Raw genomic sequence first — 19,888 nt, 5'->3', positions numbered from 1 at the left:
TAGGTGGATCTGCATCTGGTAATCGGGTGAATTCTGGTCGGAGCGTACTATGTAACCACCGTGTACCCAGGAACGTAGCTAAGGCCTGATGATTGAGAGGGGGGGGGGAGCGTGTAGTGGCTGAAAATCCAACTGGATGGGTTTTGAAGCCACCCACGCGCTACTCGTCTACGATACGGTCAGTGTCAGACACCCAATCTTTCGCGACTGCACTTTTGTTCCGAACTTTTTTTGATACATTTGTACCCACTGGCACTCATTTCACAAATTTATTAGCCCCCCCCCACCCCAACCAAATATTTTTGTGAAATTTCGGGCAAAATGCTGATAATTTTTCAGGCACCGACTGAAAGAAAGATAATTTGTGATGTGTTTTTCAGTAGTTAAACTTATATTATTATTACCATTAATATTGTAACGACTTCCAAATAACTCTAACCAATATGGAAGGGTAATAAGACGGAAATGATTGTATGTTATTTGCATGCGATTTAAAAATCGATGCATGTCTATATGACATGCACATTAACATGTGGAACGCGCGCGTAGCGCGCGAACAATTTTGGTTATATTTTTCGGGCAAGTCGTTACAACCCCCCCCCCCCCCCTCTAGCAACGTCCCTGCGTGTACCCAGTGTTCTCATTGTGGGTTAAACTCCGGTATCACTCAAAAAACAAAAAAACATGGGATGCGCTGCCACGGAATATGCTCCCTATTTCATTTCCCCAATATTAGGGAACGGGCACCTTCTCTGAAACACCATCTACAACTAAACAACCTATACAAGCTTTGGCTCTAGCTATGAAGTGCTTGTAAATCAATAAAGATTTCTTAATTCCATATTCCTGTAATCCAAAGATTATTCAACGCAGATGTAATGAGTCGATTCGTGGTTTATTTTTCTGTGATATTTGGTAACTATCTGGTAATCTGGTAAATAAAATCTTTGGTTTAACACTGGAAAACACTTCTTGCTTCAATACGTTCTTGATATCGACTGAACTCATATACCGGTACATGACCGTAAAGACAGAACCAACGAAAACAACAAATTTCAAACACATACTCACGCACGCACGCACGCACACTCGCACAAACACCCACACGCGCAGTAGCACTGCAACTTTACATGACGCACACTTCGTAACAATACACAAACAACACATCGCGCGTTTACACTCCCCCTGTTAAATCATATGGATTTACACACATTTACAACCAATCAAACAGTTTAGTACACTGTGACAAAGGAAGATATATTCAAAGAAAAATCAACAATGAGGCTAATCAGACATTCTCTTTACTATACACAATTTCGTGATCGGTCTTTTGAGTATTTTATTACGAACCTTAACTTCAACACTTCTTACTTTCCCATCGCTACTCTTGAAAACTGTAATGATTCTAGCTAAAGGCCATTTCCCACGTGGAATTGTTTCGTCGGTGAGAAGAACTATGTCCCCAATGACAACATTTTCTTTCGGAACATTCCACTTATGGCGTTTTTGGAGGAGAGGCAGATATTCTTTCCGCCATCTATTCCAAAACAAAGAAGCAAGGTGCTGTACTTGAAGCCACCTTTTACGGCCGTAAGAGACTCCTGCGTCAACTGGGGTGTCAGGCCCATGTCTCATCAAAAGCAGGTGGTTCGGAGTAAGAGGCTCCTCATCTTTTGGATCTGAGGAGAAGTCAGTGAGAGGTCTTGAGTTGAGAATAGATTCAAACTCAGCTAGTACAGTAGTAAGAACTTCATCAGTGACCGTTTGCTGCCTCAGGACGTCTCTAAGAATCCTTCTAACTGACCTGATAAGCCTTTCCCATGCTCCTCCGAAATGGCTGGCTGTAGGAGGGTTAAAGTGCCACTCACAACCTTTACTATGAAAAAAGGCTTTTACATCATCTTTTTTCATGGCTTTAAAAGCATTACTCAACTCTTTCTCGCCAGCTTGGAAATTAGAACCGTTGTCGCTAAAAATCTTAACTGGCTGACCTCTTCTTGCTACAAAACGTCTGAAAGCATTAAGGAAGAAATCAGCTTCCAGGGATTCACAAACTTCCAAATGAACAGCTCTGGAGGACAAGCAAGTAAAAATGCAACCGAACCTCTTTACGGTCGAGCGACCTCTTTTCGCTTCGAATGGCCCAAAATAGTCAACGCCGACAAAACTAAAAAGAGGTTTGTCAGAGGAGGCTCTCTCCGAAGGCAATGCGGCCATTACCTGACAAGAAGGCCGTGCAAGGATCTTACGACAAACAACGCACTTACTTACTACACTCTTCATTGCTGTTCGACCATTCAGTAGCCAAAACTTCTGCCGAATGGCACTTAACGTCATGGCCAAATCACTATGACCTACCGACTCAGTGATAATATCTAATAATGAGTGTGACTACTGCTCCCCTAGGGGGTAAGATAATTGGGTGCTTAACGTCATTTCCCAAATCAGCATTGTCGAGACGACCCCCTGCTCTAAGTACATTTCCAAGAAGAATGGGTTTAAGCTTAAATTATCGCTGGTCACGCTGCCAGGATTTAAACGCCGATTTTTGGACCCACGAAATTATGGTAGTTTCACTCGCTTCGATTTCTGATACAGACAGATTTATGCCACTTGCTGCCAATGAACCTCTAGACTTATTAACAAAGCGAAAGACCCAAGCTAACACCTTGACTAACTTGGTCCACGATGAAAACCTGGGGCCTGTTTCACTAAACTTGACTTACGCACACAGGACTTAGTGCTCTGCAGACTCGACTTACACTAAGATGCGTCTTAGTAAAGTACTGTTTGGATCTCGGTTTCACAAAACTGTTCTTCACTAAGACGCATCTTAAGATGAGTACATTTTATTTTTGTTGACATGGACGAGGCTGTGACCTTTGACTGCGAAAAGTTTTAACAGTTCATCGCACGAACGAACTTTACAATTGCGAGAATGGGAAAGGTAAATACTAAGTAAAATGCCTTTAATAATCACAATATTTGACCAAAACTTATGTAATATTAATATGTTGACGTCAAACAGACGGAGAGACTTCTCATGCAGTTATCGAGAAATAAAGTTGTCTCCTTCGTTGTTATTAATAAGCTACAGTGCAGACGTAATGGGACCAAATAGCCTAGTAACCATTTTTAGCACTTTAACCGTAACAAAAGCATAGGCCAAGTGTTAGCAATTATCAGTTTAAGGCCTAGGCCTACTAAGTACTATGCTTATGCTTTCCGAATCCGAGTCAGGAAGCCGCTAAGGCTGATCGCGAAGAACCCACAATACATTCCTCTTCAAGGGCTAGGCTAGTATGGGCTAGCATTACAGTCGTAAGGTAGATCATTACATGTTTCAAGTTACTAATATTACCAATACTATACTAGCCTACGTAGGCTTAGTTATACTGCTATAGCCTACATGCTACAACTTTATAAAGCCAGAAGCTAGTCTATGGGCCTAGGCTTAGGTAGGCGATGGTGTCAGTGCCCAAGGGGCTACTGTCACTGCAATGTAGGCCTAGTAGCCTAGACCTACTTATCTTTTGCCGCCATGAATGTTCACATATGCCAAGCCTATTTACAGGAATTCTTTTAGGCTAGTACAGTGTAGGTTGTTTAACGTGAATGCCAGTCCTATAAGAAATTAGACCTAACCTAGGTTGCATAGAACTAACCTGACATTAACAATAATACTAACATGACACCGCTACTCACTGTGCTAGTACTATAACTAAGATTTATGTTACAGTTAGTGGTCAAATCAGAAGAGCACTCATTGTATCTTGTTGCCCTAATTTTCACAAACAAATATTCCTTTTCAGGAAAAGCGAAACGGTGCCCTGATTTCTCAGAGGTGGAAACACTGACTTTGGTGGAGTTTGTCTCCACTCACAAGGCACTGCTCATTGGCACTGGAGGGAAGGGGTCCAGTAAAGAAGAGAAGATGAAGGAAAGGTTTGTGAATTCCACAGCAAACATTTTGTATTCAAATTGTCTGTATGTTTTTTTTGGCAGCTACAGCTAAGAGATTCCACTACGCAAGACTCGGTTTTACAATAGCCTGAGTAATTCCTATTTTTGTTTATTAAAATATCATTTGACATGTCGGCAGCCGTAAAATATCACTTTAGAATTCAAAAGTTGTCAGATGACTGTTCTTGAGTGATATCTTGAACAAATTCTGTTTTCCTTTGGTTTTCTAATGGATGCCCAGGTTTAAAATTTATATTTTATTATGGAGAGGCCTTCTGCTATCATGTTGTATGTAGCAGTGTTGGTTTAATTTATTTTTGGGTGCTGGTGCTATTGGATGAAAATTGAATTGAATTTGTTTAACCTTTATCATACTCAACAGAAACTGGAAGAAGGCAGCAGCGATCCTGCAAACAGTACGAATCACCAGAGAGAGACCGCGGATGCAATGCCTTCAAACCATTCAACCTCATGGGCTCAACATTCAGGAAGGACATGACTAACCTTTCTTCTTCTTCTTCCCCACTCCTGTCCCCCCCCCCCCCCCGTCTTGTAGTAGCTCTCTTCCACCTTTTTTCTCCACACCTTCTTTCTTTGTCTTTCTCTAGTTTATTCCTACCCTTTCCCCTTAATCCTCTCTTTGTCCCTCTACAGTTTATCTCCTCCTACCACTCCTCATCCCCTTGTTGGTTTCTTTCTTCTCTCCATCCCTTGTCTACTAATCCTCTTACATCTATCTCGTTTGTGTTTACCCTGCTCATTAACCTGTCTGTATTCTGTTCGTGTTTTGTCCCTTCTTTTACTGTTACTTGTCATTCAGCCTCTGAAGATGATCCTACTAGGATCGAAATGTCAGGCCAACTTACTTTCACACATTCTCTTACACAGGCTTTAGTGGATAAGCAGTTTGCTAACAGTTTTGTTTCATTTTGACTTTAGAAATTAAAAAAAAATCAAACAAGTTGTTTGAATATACACATAATAACACCATTTTTTTTCTCAGGCTAAAGTTTCAACAGGTGTTGGGTGAGGGTAGGGATGGGAAGTTTTCAGTGGAGGGTGGGCTTATAGCTGGGAGTTATGGGTGGGGAAAGGTGTGCAAGGGTCAGGTGGTTTTGAATGTGGAGACACATATTTTGTATATTTTCAAAGTTAAGCAGGGAGTGCTCTACTCTTTAAGCCATAAAGGTTTTTTAGAACACTTCCTTTCACAATTCTTTGTATTTTTGTTGGTGATTAATTAATCTTTGCGTATTCGTACTTTTGATCCATCTTTTGCCTTATGGTTAATATATAGTATTTACCCTGAGGGTTAGCAGAAAACTATTGTGTTTGTATTCATGTTGGTATACTTGTACTTTATCCTCGCAAAGGTAGTCGACTCATTGCATAAGTTGAACCCTCTTCCCTTGATCAACTGTATATTGTGGTTGCATTACAAGCACATGTCGTTTCTTAAAGTATGTGTTACATTAGTTTCTCTGAAGTTCCCAATATTGATCATATTGACAGGTGATTTTGAATAAAGGCAAATAAACCCATTTTGTGAGATGAAACTCGGTTAAATTTTTATTGTAATCTTGTTTTTTGAATTCAAAATTGCCAGTACTTTAACACAGCCATGGTAAAAGGTAGTTTACAGCCTGCTGTGAACTTCCTGAGCAATCTGAGCATCCATTGTTGTAGTTGATATCGTTCGTGTATAGTGTAATTTGTGCAGACTTAGAAGGTTTAAAATTGGCGCCAATACGATCACATGACTAAAAATACACTAAGATCAGTCCCTAAGTCTCGTCAATACGAGACGTAGACTAAGTCCTGTTATGCTACTTAGTGAATAGTGGACTAAGTCTTGTACGCGACTTAGTGATCTTTGTGAAACCGGCACTAAGTCCTATTCACTAAGATGCGTCTTAAGACCACTAAGACGCGACTTAGTGCTTTGTGAAACAGGCCCCTGGAGATTAACTGCTCAGAAAAATTATCATTCACTAAAGTAGTTACATTAAGAACAACAGACTTTCCTATTTCTGTGTCTCCAGACAAATCAATTTCATCATGTTTCGGTGAAGGCCATGCGCTTTCTCTCTTCGAAAGGAAACTTGGGCCGGAGAGCCACGTTCCCAAATAATACGTACCCCTCGAGCCATCATCGGCTGGGTTTTCTTTGGAGCCTACATGTCTCCATTGATTTGGAGAGGACAACTCATGAATCTTGGACACTCGGTTCGCAACGAAGGTTTTAATCCGCTTATCCTCGTTGCGAATGTACCCAAGGACAATCATTGAGTCCGTCCAAAATATTACATCATCGAGATCAAACCTAATCTCTTGTTTGATTGACGTGTACAACGTCACTACAAGAACCGCGCCCATTAATTCGAGCCTAGGAATAGACGGGCTTCATTGGACTGACTTTGGCCTTTCCTTGAATGAATGAGCAGCTCGCTTCACTGTCAGCACCTATCACGCGGAGATATGCTACTGCAGCATATCCTCTCTGAGATGCGTCACAAAACACGTGAAGCTGGACGCGCTGTGCGTTATCTAACTGTAGCCAACGAGGGATCTGCATAGATGAAAGAAGAGGAACATTTTGAAGCCACTTCTTCCATGTCGCAAGTTCTACGTCCGTCAAGGGTTTGTCCCAATCAGACCCTTTGCGACAAATATCTTGTAAGAGGCACCGAGCAATGGCAACGTAGGGAGCAGCAAAACCCAATGGGTCAAAGATCGAGCTTGATATGGACAATAACCCTCGCCTTGTAAAGGGTTTGTCGGGCAACGACACGTTGAATAGGAAATTGTCATTTTCGGCATTCCAACTCACTCACAGTGTTCGCTCAGTTGGAAGAGTCTCCAGGCTATTAGGTAAATTTGGAGCTCTTTCGGACTCTGGGATGCTTTGGAGAACGGCACGATCGTTACTAACCCACTTCGTGAGTCTAAAGCCGCCCTTACTTAAAATACTTCTAAGGCGTTCCACAACTTCTATTGCAACAGTTGGATCATCGACTGAAGCCAGAAGATCGTCTACATAGAAGTTGTTCCTTATGAACTGAATGGCTTTCTTACCTACAATTTCCTGATTATGTAACTCGTTGTCCCTGGCCGTGCGCTGTAACACATAGCCGGCGCAAGCTGGACTTGACGTGGCACCAAAGAGATGCACCGTCATTCTATATTCGAGCGGTTCACTTTCTAGATTACCGCCAGGCCACCACAAGAACCCGAAGACGTCGCGGTCTTCGCTTATCACCTGCACTTGGTGAAACATTGCCTCTACGTCAGCAACTAGTGCAATTCGCTGCTGCCTAAATCTGTGGAGAACACCCACGAGACTGTTAATCGTGTCTGGGCCCTTCAATAAACACGAGTATAATGAAGTATCCCTCCACTTCGCTGCACAATCATAGCCTACTCTGACCTTGTCTTTGTGGGGATGAACAACTGGATGGTGAGGCAGATACCAAACATTACCAGCCTCACCTTCACCTTGAACACGTTCGGCATAACCTTTCGCAATGTAACCTTCTACGGTTTCTGTATATTTTTGACGCATTACATTGTCTCTTATTAGCTTACGTTTTAAGTGTCGTAGACGTGATTCAGCTAACGGTTTGTTGGAAGGCAAGAAATGGTAATTGTCCTTCCACAGAAGTCCTATCTGGTAGTGACCTTCACTAGTAAGTGAGGCAGTGGATTCTAATATACCTTTGGCTCTCTTGTCTTGGACAGAATCACCTTCACCAATACTCGCATCGTCTACAGACCAAGAACTTTTAAGTAAACTTAAGATCTCTCCATTCGAGCAACAAGATATGCGATGGATGTTCTTTCTATCGCTACGACCACTGAAACCTGTAGGACCCATAACAGACCAACCAAGGGGTGTTTTTACTCCATACGGATCTCCCGTTCCACCACGCCTCTCATCCGTAACCCAAAATGCTTCGGGAACATCCGCCCCTATAAGTAGCTCAAAATTATATCTTGAGATATCCCCCAGGGAATTAGTTTCAAATGTTGCCACCGGTTGAGGTCTCGAGCAGAGGGGACACTATCATCACTATTGGGTAGTTTTGAAACGGAAAGAGCAGTTATTGACAAATCGTTACTTTCATTCTCCCCTTTAACAGTAACATCAAATGTTGAACTGATCTTAGGTTCGAATCCGTTAACCGTCGAAGACGTGTAAGACGTCGGTTTTCCCTTAACACCTAACTTCTTCCTAAGGGATTCTGAACACAGAGTAGTGTCTGACCCACTGTCCAAAATAGCCAGGGTATGCACCCGATTACCATTGTTACCGGTCACTGTAACCGGCAGAATTCTCAAGAAAACGTTACTACCACAAACAGCAGTGTTTGACATAACAGAGATATTCTCTTGATTGGGTGGATGATGAAGTAGATCATTGTGTTTGTTAGACTGACAAAACGTGCAAACGGTATCCCTTCTACATTTAGCCACCGAATGGCCAGGAAAGACACCTAAAACACAACCTCTTTGTCCTAAGAATGTCTAGCCGCTGGTTGTAACTCATGTTGCAGAACGACTCACAGTCAAAAATCCTATGATCATCATCACAGGCAAAACACTTAAGAGATCTACCTTTCATAAAATTAGATTTCACGCGAGGTTTCTCGTCACTCACTACGCTACTCGACTTGCCTATATTCCTACCAAACATGTTAGACGAAATTTCAGCTTGACCTGTCAGATACGATAGAAGGTCATTAAATTCTGGTTCTCTACTCTCATGTATCTTTTGGGCGACCTTTGCCCACCCAGTTTGAAGATAAACAGGTAACAAACTGTGAATCTTAAGAAGGTTACTTGTTGAATTTAGGTCATATACATACCCCATCTGAGTTAAGGTAACGTAGGCCTAACACCTCTGCATTTCGGATATGAGCTTCCACAAGCTTTCTCCGTCATTAGCCTTAATCGATTTGCGACTAACCAATTTACTCATCAAAGAATTCAGAATCAGATGCGGTTGACCAAATTGACGTTTCAAAATTGCCTTCGCGCTTTAGTAACCTTCGTCGACTAGAAGCGCGCAACTTTCGATGCAGAAACGCGCTTTACCTTTAGGCCGTGGCTATTCTTACGACTAGTTGTAACAATTATTTATAAACTATTCTTACGACAAAGGCGAATTCAAGCGCAGTAAAGTAAATAAAGCAACTGCGCATGTAGTAGGGGTAACCCTAACCCTAACTTTAACCCTAAACCCCAATCCTAACCCTAACACTAACCCTAACCGGAAATTATTGTTACTCCTGGTCGTAAAAAATAGTTCTCCTGTCATAAAAATAGCAACTGCGCATGCGTAGTCGGAAATTATTCTTACGAACAGTCGTAAGAATAGCCACTTTGTTACCTTTAAATAGCTGTAGCAAATACTGCAAACGCGCAGCATCACCGCTCAATTTACTTGCCACGTTAACTACGAAATTGGTTATGAAGTACCAATACCAGTTCTAGCCTACAACTAGGCTAGAACTATACCTAGGCCTATATGAACTTAAATGTGGAAGACCTTCACCATTCTTCAGGTCTACGTTACTATTATTACCATCGGTAACACCATTAACTTCCTTAGAGCTAACACAATGACTAACGTTACTATTCCTAGTAAAAATACCGTTATCATCATTGTCCGTTAAACTCTTTTCCTCGTCGCCTTCGGGAGCTTCTGAGATCCTCTCGGGCCCTTTTTTGCTTAGGTCTTAATACCTCTGGACTTCGATCCTTACTGCGACGAACTTGCTAACTACGTCCGCCATCCATTCTTCTTCCAAAATAAACTTTTCTTCGTCCACAAGCTTTTCAATCACTGCTTGATGGGCCTCTTCTATTGCTTCTAAACCTCGATTCGTTTTCTCTAAGAGTTCCTTGACAGAGTCTATTTCCGCGTCCTCTCTAATAAGAGTAGAAATATAATTCAATGCTCTCGTTAAGGTTCCCTTCTTATTCCTGCGCCGTAACACCAACGTCTTCATCGTAACGGCCTCGTCTGTAGACATCTTCAAATAAGAGATTTTATTTACTGTAAATCAATAAAGATTTCTTAATTCCGTATTCCTGTAATCCAAAGATTATTCAACGCAGATGTAATGAGTCGATTCGTGGTTTATTTTTCTGTGATATCTGGTAACTATCTGGTAATCTGGTAAATAAAATCTTTGGTTTAACACTGGAAAATACTTCTTGCTTCAATACGTTCTTGATATCGACTGAACTCATATACCGGTACATGACCGTAAAGACAGAACCAACGAAAACAACAAATTTCAAACACATACTCACGCACGCACGCACATTCGCACAAACACGCACACGCGCAGTAGCACTGCAACTTTACATGACGCACACTTCGTAACAATACACAAATAAGGGGTTAATCAACGGTCTAGCGTGCGTTACTCACAGGGGGATAATGCAAGCGATGCACGAGGGCGGAGCCCGAGTGCATCCAGCGATAGCATTAACACCCGGAGTGCATTAATCATGTGAGTAACGCACGCTAGACCGTTGATTAACCCCGTTCATTCATACACTACCATTTGTGTGGGGGAAAAATCATAAAACAAAACATTTTTGGTTACATATAACCAAAGGTTTATTAAAGTGATGCCCCGTAATTTTACCGTGCGTTACTCACGGTCAGCTGACCTGAATGGACCAATAGGATTTAGGAATCTTTACTAAGTATGAATGAACAACACATCATGTGAGCGCGTTTACAGTGCTGTCTCTTATGATAATGACGGAGCGCACTATTTTTCTACTGGAATCGCCCGAAGATGCGGCGTCCGTAATCCGAGGAACCAACGAACTTCTCTGCTAACTCCTCAGGCTTCAACTGGGCTAGACGTTCGCGGTGAATATGGCACACCATCACATGGTTCAGCCTATGTTGAGTCATGGTGCTCCGTAGCCATGTTTTCAAACGCCTCAAGTAACTAAATTATCTCTCGGCTTCCGTCGAACTGGCGGAGGAGACGAGGAGGACCACAAGAGAGCTTCGACTTTACCAAACATAGCCCGTACCGCTGGATTCATCAACTTGAATATTTGTCTATACACTTCAACCGACGACGACTGGAACTGGCCTCGAAAGAAAGGCAGACAAAGCTTAAGATTGTCGGAGAGCTCAGGGTACCAACTCACGAGATCTGGGTGGAATTCTCCATTCAGCAACATTGAGTGATATTCGATGATATGAATCCTGAGATGTGTAAGTCCTAACCAAATAGAGCCACATCATTACTCTTTTTCCAAATGTGTGTGTGTGTGTGTGGGGGGGGGGGACATTTGATATTGTTTCCACCACCCATCGAAATGTGTGGGGGGGGGACGTGTACCCCCGCCCCCTGGATTGACGCCTATGCCCCCAGATCACCTAAAATGGCACATCTCGGGCTTGAAAATGACCAATCAGATGTACACTTTTGCCTGAGAACCAAGTATTCCCAATAGTATATTTAATCTATAACCTTTTTGAAGATTGTCATCAGTCACAAATCATGTTCGACCTCATCACATCTCCTGTGGATCATTGCTTTTTGTAGGTGATTCTACGTCGCGGCCCACAATACCCGACAGCCCCACTTTTCAAGATTGTAAGTCCATTATATGTTCAGAATTTGAAAATATTTCTCGTGAATAAATTCACTTCAAAACATACCCATTATGTTGCACAAAATTTCATCTATGGACAACTAATATAGAAATACCTCCTTCAACCCCTAACAGACCGGTCAAAATTGCACGAGTAGAGGGAAGTATGATGAAGAATGTTGGTCAGGGAATTTTCAGACACAGTTAATTTATTGGTGTACAAATATTAAAACCTCTTATAACGGCTACTATAAAATTTCGTTGAAGGAAATGAAAAATTCCAGATATTTCCGAAACCGAACAGTACACACATAGGGGGGGGGGGGGGGGCTAAAAATTTGGGTATATTTTTCGGGCAAGTCGTAACAGCCCCACATCACCTGAAATTGGGTTCCTACGCCTATGACTACATTCAAAGACTGTTTGGAGGCTGTTTATCCTGGAACGCCATTTTCATGCTCTCTGATATGATGTGATGTCTGCTGTTTGCTTTACAAATTTGAATAATTTAGACTGAAATTAATAACTTTCATCTGTTTATTGTTCAATGCCCCACATTCTTTTTTCTTTTCGAAAGACGCACAGTTTCAAGTTCATTACACACTGAAGGCTTCGACTCTCTATCTGCCTTCAGTTTAGGGATTCTCATCACTCGATATTGCTTGATATCCATACAGTACAGTGTCCTTGGGATTTCTTGGGAGTTTTGCAAAATCGGGAGTGGTCACACTCCATGTAGATCAGTGCTCGACCGCTAGATGTCACTTATACACAACCCGATCATTTGTTATAGATGAAGGGGTGTGTTGTCGGATTTTGTCAAGGTCTTGGTACTACGGGCGAAGGTCATTAATTAAGTTTCGTAACTCGTCGGGAAGCAATTAGAGGGATGGAGGGTTGTGAGGCGCTCGTTTTCATGCTGATGGGAACAATCTCAAGAAGTGATGCGTCCGACCCCCACCCCTCCCGCCCATGATACAGCCTTGGATCCACTACATGATATTCACAGGAGATGTGCTCAATTCTCCAATCGCATGCGGAATTTATATTTAGATTAATTGTACGAGTTACGTTACTAGAATTGGGCTAAAAATTAGCATTCAGGTCGGAGTGTATAACATTTTATCTATTGATGACAGTGTTGCATCGATAGACACAGGTCCAGTACAGCTCGCATATAGATCCGGGTCTAATACCGAAATGTGTCATGTTCCCGACGACTCGATCGAGTTCGAGACCAGTCACAGTTGGTTTCATAGTACAATTGTACAATTATTTAAGGCGTCCATACACACACACGTGTTATGATAGACTATATATAGTATATAAATACATTAGTGAGAGAGGAAAAATGGAAACGTCAAAAATTGAGTTGTCGGTGTCAGCGGTAGGGTGGACGCACGCCCCTTCCGAAATCCTCGATCCGTCACTGGCTACCCTGTGTATAATAGGGATCAGCGCTGTAATCATGTCACTGTTCCTCTTTCTCTTCCCGGTGTCTTGGCGTTTTTCGTCTACTCCCTCCTTTTCTCCTTTTTCTCTCTTTCTTCTTTTTCCCCCTTCCTTCCTCTCCTTCTCCTCTTCCCCCCCCCTCTTCTTTCCCTTTTTCTTCTCACTTTTTTCTCTCCTCTTTTTCTTACCCGGGGGCAAGCGCCCCAACGCCCCCCCCTATGGATACGCGCCTGATAATGGTGTATCAAAAAGATAAAAGATAACATCCTCATAATTATAAGCTGCAACATTTAAAGCTCTTCCGGTAACTGCTTATTCCTTTAAGCGTTTTTATTCGAAAATTCCTATTGTATTGAGAACAAATGAACTATTCGTATAGAACACACACTGTACCCTGCACTTAACGGTATTTAGTTAAAGCCAATAGAATTTACACAATCCTCATTTCTTGCCTATTTTCTTTTCTTTGCTTTAAAGCTTACTCAAACAGAACCACTTGAACCCTGGGCCTATTTGTAGATTATTTTTAGTAACATTATAAGTTTTCAAGTATTTATAAACCTTTTACTTTCTTATATTTACGTTCATATTGATGTACATATTGTTATAATTCTTAGTCTTTGGTTATCATGTTAACAAATATTTTATATTTATACTGGTGCTAACGGAAATGAAATGAACAATATATGCTGCTTTTGTACTATATTCGAGTTAGATATTTCCTACAAAAGCTCTAAGTGTACATGCTATTTGTTCAACGGTTTAGATGAGATTAGAAGAAACTTCAGCCCGATTTCTTACATGTATAAGAAGGTGAAGTTAGTATGTACTAAACGTTATGAAATATGTAATAGGTCTGATTTAAGTTCCGATGCTTTTCAAAAAGCAGCCGGATTTCACATGAGTTCAAGCATCTATCCAAGTTATAATAATTCATTAAACCGATGAAAACTATTGAGTGCTATTATTTGATGGCAATTAAGTTGATACTGTTAACGAAACCAGCTATGTTAATGCTACATTCGTTAAGTTAGTCATTTCATTTCATATAATATTTTTACAAATTACAAAATAGTCTTCAATTTTCTTTCATTTTATCAGTAAACGTATCACCTCTTCCTTCATTTATATCAATCGACAAAATGTCCAGCATTTACACTCTGGAAAACGGTGAGTCTGATGTTTACAAGCAATTTCGTTTATATATGCACTCCACACACAAATAATAGGCAATAAAAACCAGTTTCTGGTATGATTTTAAAACCAGACAAAGAACAACAATGTTAAATCGCGCTGCTTCGCATCGGTCACCATCCGTTACACTACCAGTTCATCCTCATTTCTGACCATAAACTACAGGTATTTAATATCCTATACACATGAGTGTACGTGGAACCGTCGCAGGAACATTTACCTTGATAAATTTGAGTTAATAATTGAGTAAGATTGAACTTATAGAATAGAAAGAATAGCAAAATTGGAATTTTGTACTTTGTGCTGTTTTTGCTACACTCTGCTGGTAGCAAACTTGACCGTTAAAGGAATGAGAAGGACTTGAACACATAATGTTACTTCAGTCCACCAGGGAAGATTAAGGTAAGTTTATTAACAAAACAAATATTCATGACACTAAATTTATAGGACACAAATTGTCTAAATCTGGTTAAACGACAAATAATTCACTAATCATTAGCAGTTACTATATTGTGACAACATATCTAAATATCTTATTTCGTTGCAGGGTATCCAATAATTCTGCGAATATTTCACGGTTTGGTCAAATCCCCTGGAGCTTTCTAAGCAACACAGTTAATTCATTAGCAAGATTTAATTCACAAGGAAGAATACCATGATTGATATTTCTAGGTTCTGTATTTGAGAAAAGATAAGGACGTTGAAAACATTATGTTACTTTATAACACATGACAATAAATTCGTGGGACAAACTATTGTCTGAATCTGATTAAACGATAAATACCTCACTAGTATAAGTAACAGTCATGTGGTTGTAACAACCTATACCTATTAATTCGTTGCAGAGGCCTCCAGTTATGTGTGAATATTATATGGATTGGTCAAAGTTATAACCTATTACGTAGCATGCAGCTTTATTTAATGTTATTAAAACGTTTACGCAGTGACTTCATTCTCAACATTATTTGAGTTAAACACTAAGACAGTATAGAAATCAACTTAAAATAAGTTTTTAGAGTCAAATTCTACAGACATCTGTTCCTATTACTAACTTCCAAATTTTACCCATCACCATCCTGTGCATTTGACCAATTCGCAAAGTACCATAGAAATGGTTAAATTTAATTTGATTAGTAATTACTTGAATCAAGACCAACATGTTAAAGTAATATATCTGTTAGTGTTATAATGCTGAATGGAAGACCCACGTCTCACACCAACAGAAACAACTAAAAACCTAAACATGACCAGTTAAAACCAGGGAGCCGGTACAGTAAGATACATGGTCAGTTAAACGGACTGTTACGACTGTTGTATGTGCTATGGTGAACAATTACACAGAAATGACAAGAACAGACCTGTTCAATATGATTTATAACATTCTACGGTTTCATCTTAGAATCAACGTGAATTTTATTGGATGCAAATTCACAACTTCGATTATTAATCAAACGGCATGTGTCAAAAAGATTGTACAGTATATAGCACACCTGTCCAAAAGTCAATCTTAGTTGTAACTATATGTTTACAATATCAAACTGACATGGAAATTGTACGGGTGTGTCAATATAGAACCAAGCATTGTAAGCGCTAAATGAGATTCATTTAGACAATGTTTGCACGCAAGATTCCATCCGATCCCTCCACCTCCCACCCCTTGGAAGTAGGAGCGGGAAGATGTCTGAAAGTTCTTTTTCTACATCGGAACTTCTAATATTACCAGCAACACGAAAACTTCACATATAATGTATCACTACATTGATTTATTTTTAATGATTGGGAACTGAAAACAGTGTTAGGGCAGCATAACGCAAACAAGCTGACCAGACTTGCATTATGAGCAATAGCTGAATGAAAGGTGATCAAACTCTTTACCTGCCATTGACCGGTTTGTAGATTCAGACGACGATTCGTGACTAAGTCGATACGATTCCAAACTGATGAAAATATAAAAGAGAGATATGTTCATGATAAGTGCACACTTAATCTTTGTTGATCTGAAATCATAAACATTATATTCACGAGATTTATGTTGGCTCTCGATGATAACGTCATAATGACTGAGTAATCAATCTAGTTGATTCCTTAATTTTGATCTTATTAGTTAGCTATTATTATGATATCAGTAATATAGCTGATCAGTTAACAATCCTTATATCTCAGTAAGATTACCGATCAGTTTACTATTATGATCATCTCGGTTTTATACCTGATCAGTTTACAACTATTATCCTCTCAGTTATAAAACCACTCAGGTTAGTATTGTTATCATCTCATTAACATATCTGATCAATTATCCTAAATGAAAGCATATGCTTCCATTTAAACAGAAACGAATCTTGGACTAAATTAAGAAACCACATCATGATAGTCGAGTATTCGGTGCTGAGATTAAGAATAATTATCCATGGGACGATGAACGGATCAGAGAACACTCAACATCAGTGACGTCATCACAAATCACTAGATTCATAATTAAACATTATTTATAAAACATTGTGAAAGATGAAAAGGGTATTTGTTTATTAGCAAATTTGAAGTTAAATTATGTATGTAAAAGAATAAACAAAACATTTTCATAACCACGTAGCCAGTCTCCATGTAAGAGGACTGCTGGATCTAAGGGCATTTCAGTTCAGTAAAGGGAGCTTACTTTTGTTTTACACTCAGGGTTTCTTACTTTAATGTTCTTCAAACTGTACTAAGATAAATCATAGGTGTAGGAACACGGTGCAGGTGATAGGTGACACATCGCTTTGCAAAGTGGAAAGGAATCAGGATTGGGGAGGGGGTAGGGGTGGCGGCAGGAATACGTTATGAGAGTGTCAGAAAATGAAGTCCAAATATCGACGGATTAGAATATTCTAAATAATGCACAAACTGACTTTGACTTCGACTACATCGTCTCCGAATCTCTCTCTAAGCTGTTATCACGAGATAATTTAGTTGCTATTATACACACATCTGTCAAAATAGTAAAGCATTTAATCGATCTGGCAAACGTGTTGTTTACACTAACTACTTATGTTTTTGAGATTGATCAATGATGACATCATCAGCAGTGACGTCACTCCACCATTAACAATGAGATTCTCGATGTGTCCTTTAAACACAGAACAATGAACGAGGGTACAATGTGTACGAGTCTGAGAAATAATGTTAAGGGGTGGAGATAGAGAGGTTTGTATGTATTTACATTACTATTAATTAATTTAAATAATGAGTTTAAGTAGAATCTTAGTAAAGATGTGTTATTGTACAGAGAAATGAAACATTTGATTGCTCGTGATGTTTGTAAAGCTACCCGGTTATCAAGATATTCAGCTTTATATTACAACGCATTAGTGACATCATCAAATACCATGAAAACTAATAATTTAAATATTGATGATAGAAAAAGACTAAATGTATTTGTATTTACTTAATTGAGTTAAATTACGGAGCTACAAGACTGGACAAATCATCTGTAACTAACTGCACGTCCCTAGTTTCACTGTTATGATTCAGATACATTACTTGTGACGTTATGACAAATGCTCGTTTCCATTATACTCAAGAAACACGTAAATATTTTGAATAACCACGATAATTCCTTTTCATCAGAGACTACCATAGCCTGCAGCAGAGTTGCATCCATGATAATTTACTTGATCCAAGCGAAGGATGAAACATTTCTCTTGAGCATTAGTTTTATTTAATGAGTAAAAACAGTCTAGGTCTGAGTCGGGTACCCGAATGCCCGGGTACCCGACCGAACATTCGTGTACCCGAATCGAAAACACTCAAAACGGGTACCCGTTTTCTGAGAGGGGGGTCGCGTAAGTGCTACGCGATTGCTTTCATGATATCACGCTTTGATTAATCAAGACACGCGAATACAGAAGATTAATTCAATGAAATAACTTTCTTGTAGTGTAGATGGCTGTTTTAATTGCTTACTATTTCCAGGTTTAGCCATTCGTAATGGTTTCTATTTCCTGTGTGGATAAAATCACTCAACACTGAAAACGAAAATATGATACCGGTGAAAACCACTCAAAAGTGAAATCTTTAATCCATCGCAACAGCAACTGTGTACGTACAATACTATATTACCTCTTCAAAACAAAGCACATACCTTCCAAACAATTGCCGATTTGCAGGTAATTCAAAGATGTTAACAAGGCTACGCTTTTGTGTGTAGAAACCGATGTGGTCATAAGCTAGCATGTGGTCGAAGATAGCAGTAATAATGAAAGTATTCCATGGATAGTTTAGTTCCAGCCAACTGCCTTACAATTTGAGCAAATAAGCAGATTCTTAGGCTAGCTCTCCCCATTGACTTAGGCTGGTGGCTGACTACCATGAGGTTGAAGATAGCAGCAATAATGAAAGTATTCCATGGATAGTTTAGTTCCAGCCAACTGCCTTACAATTTGAGCAAATAAGCAGATTCTTAGGCTAGAATTCCCCATTGACTTAGGCTGGTGGCTGACTACCATGAAGTTGAAGATAACAGCAATAACGAACGTATTCGGTGAATATTTTAGTGCGAGCTAACTGCGACACAATTTAAGCGAGTAAACAGATGGTTAGGCTAGATTTCAATGTTGACTCTTTGTGATTTAAGGCTACCATGTGGTCGGAGGTTTGTGGGGACTTTACGCAAACATATATTTTGTCGAATGCACGTATTTTTGTTTTCATCAAGCAGCAAGCTCTGGTAGTCCATAGCAATTGCTTTCCTCTCATAGTTGTAGCTACTGTATACGTTCGTGCATACGTAAATATTGAAATTCTCAAAAATGGTACATTTTTCATTCATTTATTAATAGAAGGAAAGACTGGCAAGCAAATTTACGGGATGTTAAGATGGATTATCGACGGGATAACATACAAAAATAATCGCGGCTTTTACTCAACGTTTATTCCAAATGCGATCGTTTAGCGATAAATCGCTACACTGTCACAGCCGTAATTTATGTTTAATTCAACTTGACTTGGCTGAAATTTATTCCTGGAAATCCGGTCTTGGCAACTTTTTACATGCAGAATGTGAAATCTAATTGCGGGAATCGCGCAATCCCGCGGCTAATTCGAACCCTGGATCGTATTGTAAGAAACAGTCGCAATTATTTTTTACAAGGTATTACATTATTTCATGTCCATTTGCATTATTATTTATGATAAATTAAAATATGAAAATTCAGTTGTTCATAACAACAGGAGTATCGCTTGAAAACTTATATTTCGGAGATGTAATGTAAGGTGGCATAGTGATCTGCCATTTATGTACATTTTACATTGTGTTTAGCTAGTGACGTATATAACATTACCATAAGACGCACATATACTGTAGCTCTTTAGTCAAATCCCCCCCCCCCCCCTCCAAAAAAAAAGAGATACCATAAAAACCAACGAGTCTGTTACTCCCTTACGTCTACATTTCCCCAGGTTTTGATACTATTTGGCTAATAAAATGAAGCAGTTATCCGCAGAAAATTGAGTTTCTTCTCTTAGATAGATTTCTGTGTTTTAAAATTTCTTCAAGAGAACGAAACATATCTTCAAAGGATGCAGCTTAAGTCCAGCGGATCCTCACCAGCCTGCTTGGGATACAGTATAGATAACTATAATTTATTTATTACATCTGTTTTGTGTTTTAGTG

The 19,888-nt window shown here is 39.7% G+C and overlaps 1 protein-coding gene across 1 annotated transcript in view; it reads right to left on the bottom strand.

The window, feature by feature from the left end:
- The window catches only part of LOC139970053 (uncharacterized), a 491,924-nt gene that overhangs the window by 439,537 nt on the left and 32,499 nt on the right, over window positions 1-19,888 (bottom strand). Inside the window, exon 7 of the mRNA XM_071975667.1 lies at window positions 16,117-16,178. Coding sequence (XP_071831768.1) covers window positions 16,117-16,178 — 62 coding nt within the window. The remainder of the gene's footprint in view (window positions 1-16,116; window positions 16,179-19,888) is intronic.

This window comes from Apostichopus japonicus, chromosome 7 (assembly GCF_037975245.1).
Source record: "Apostichopus japonicus isolate 1M-3 chromosome 7, ASM3797524v1, whole genome shotgun sequence".
Lineage (NCBI taxonomy): Eukaryota > Metazoa > Echinodermata > Holothuroidea > Aspidochirotida > Stichopodidae > Apostichopus > Apostichopus japonicus.
The sequence above is the reverse complement of the archived record's forward strand: the minus strand, read 5'-3'. Positions and strand labels throughout refer to the sequence as shown.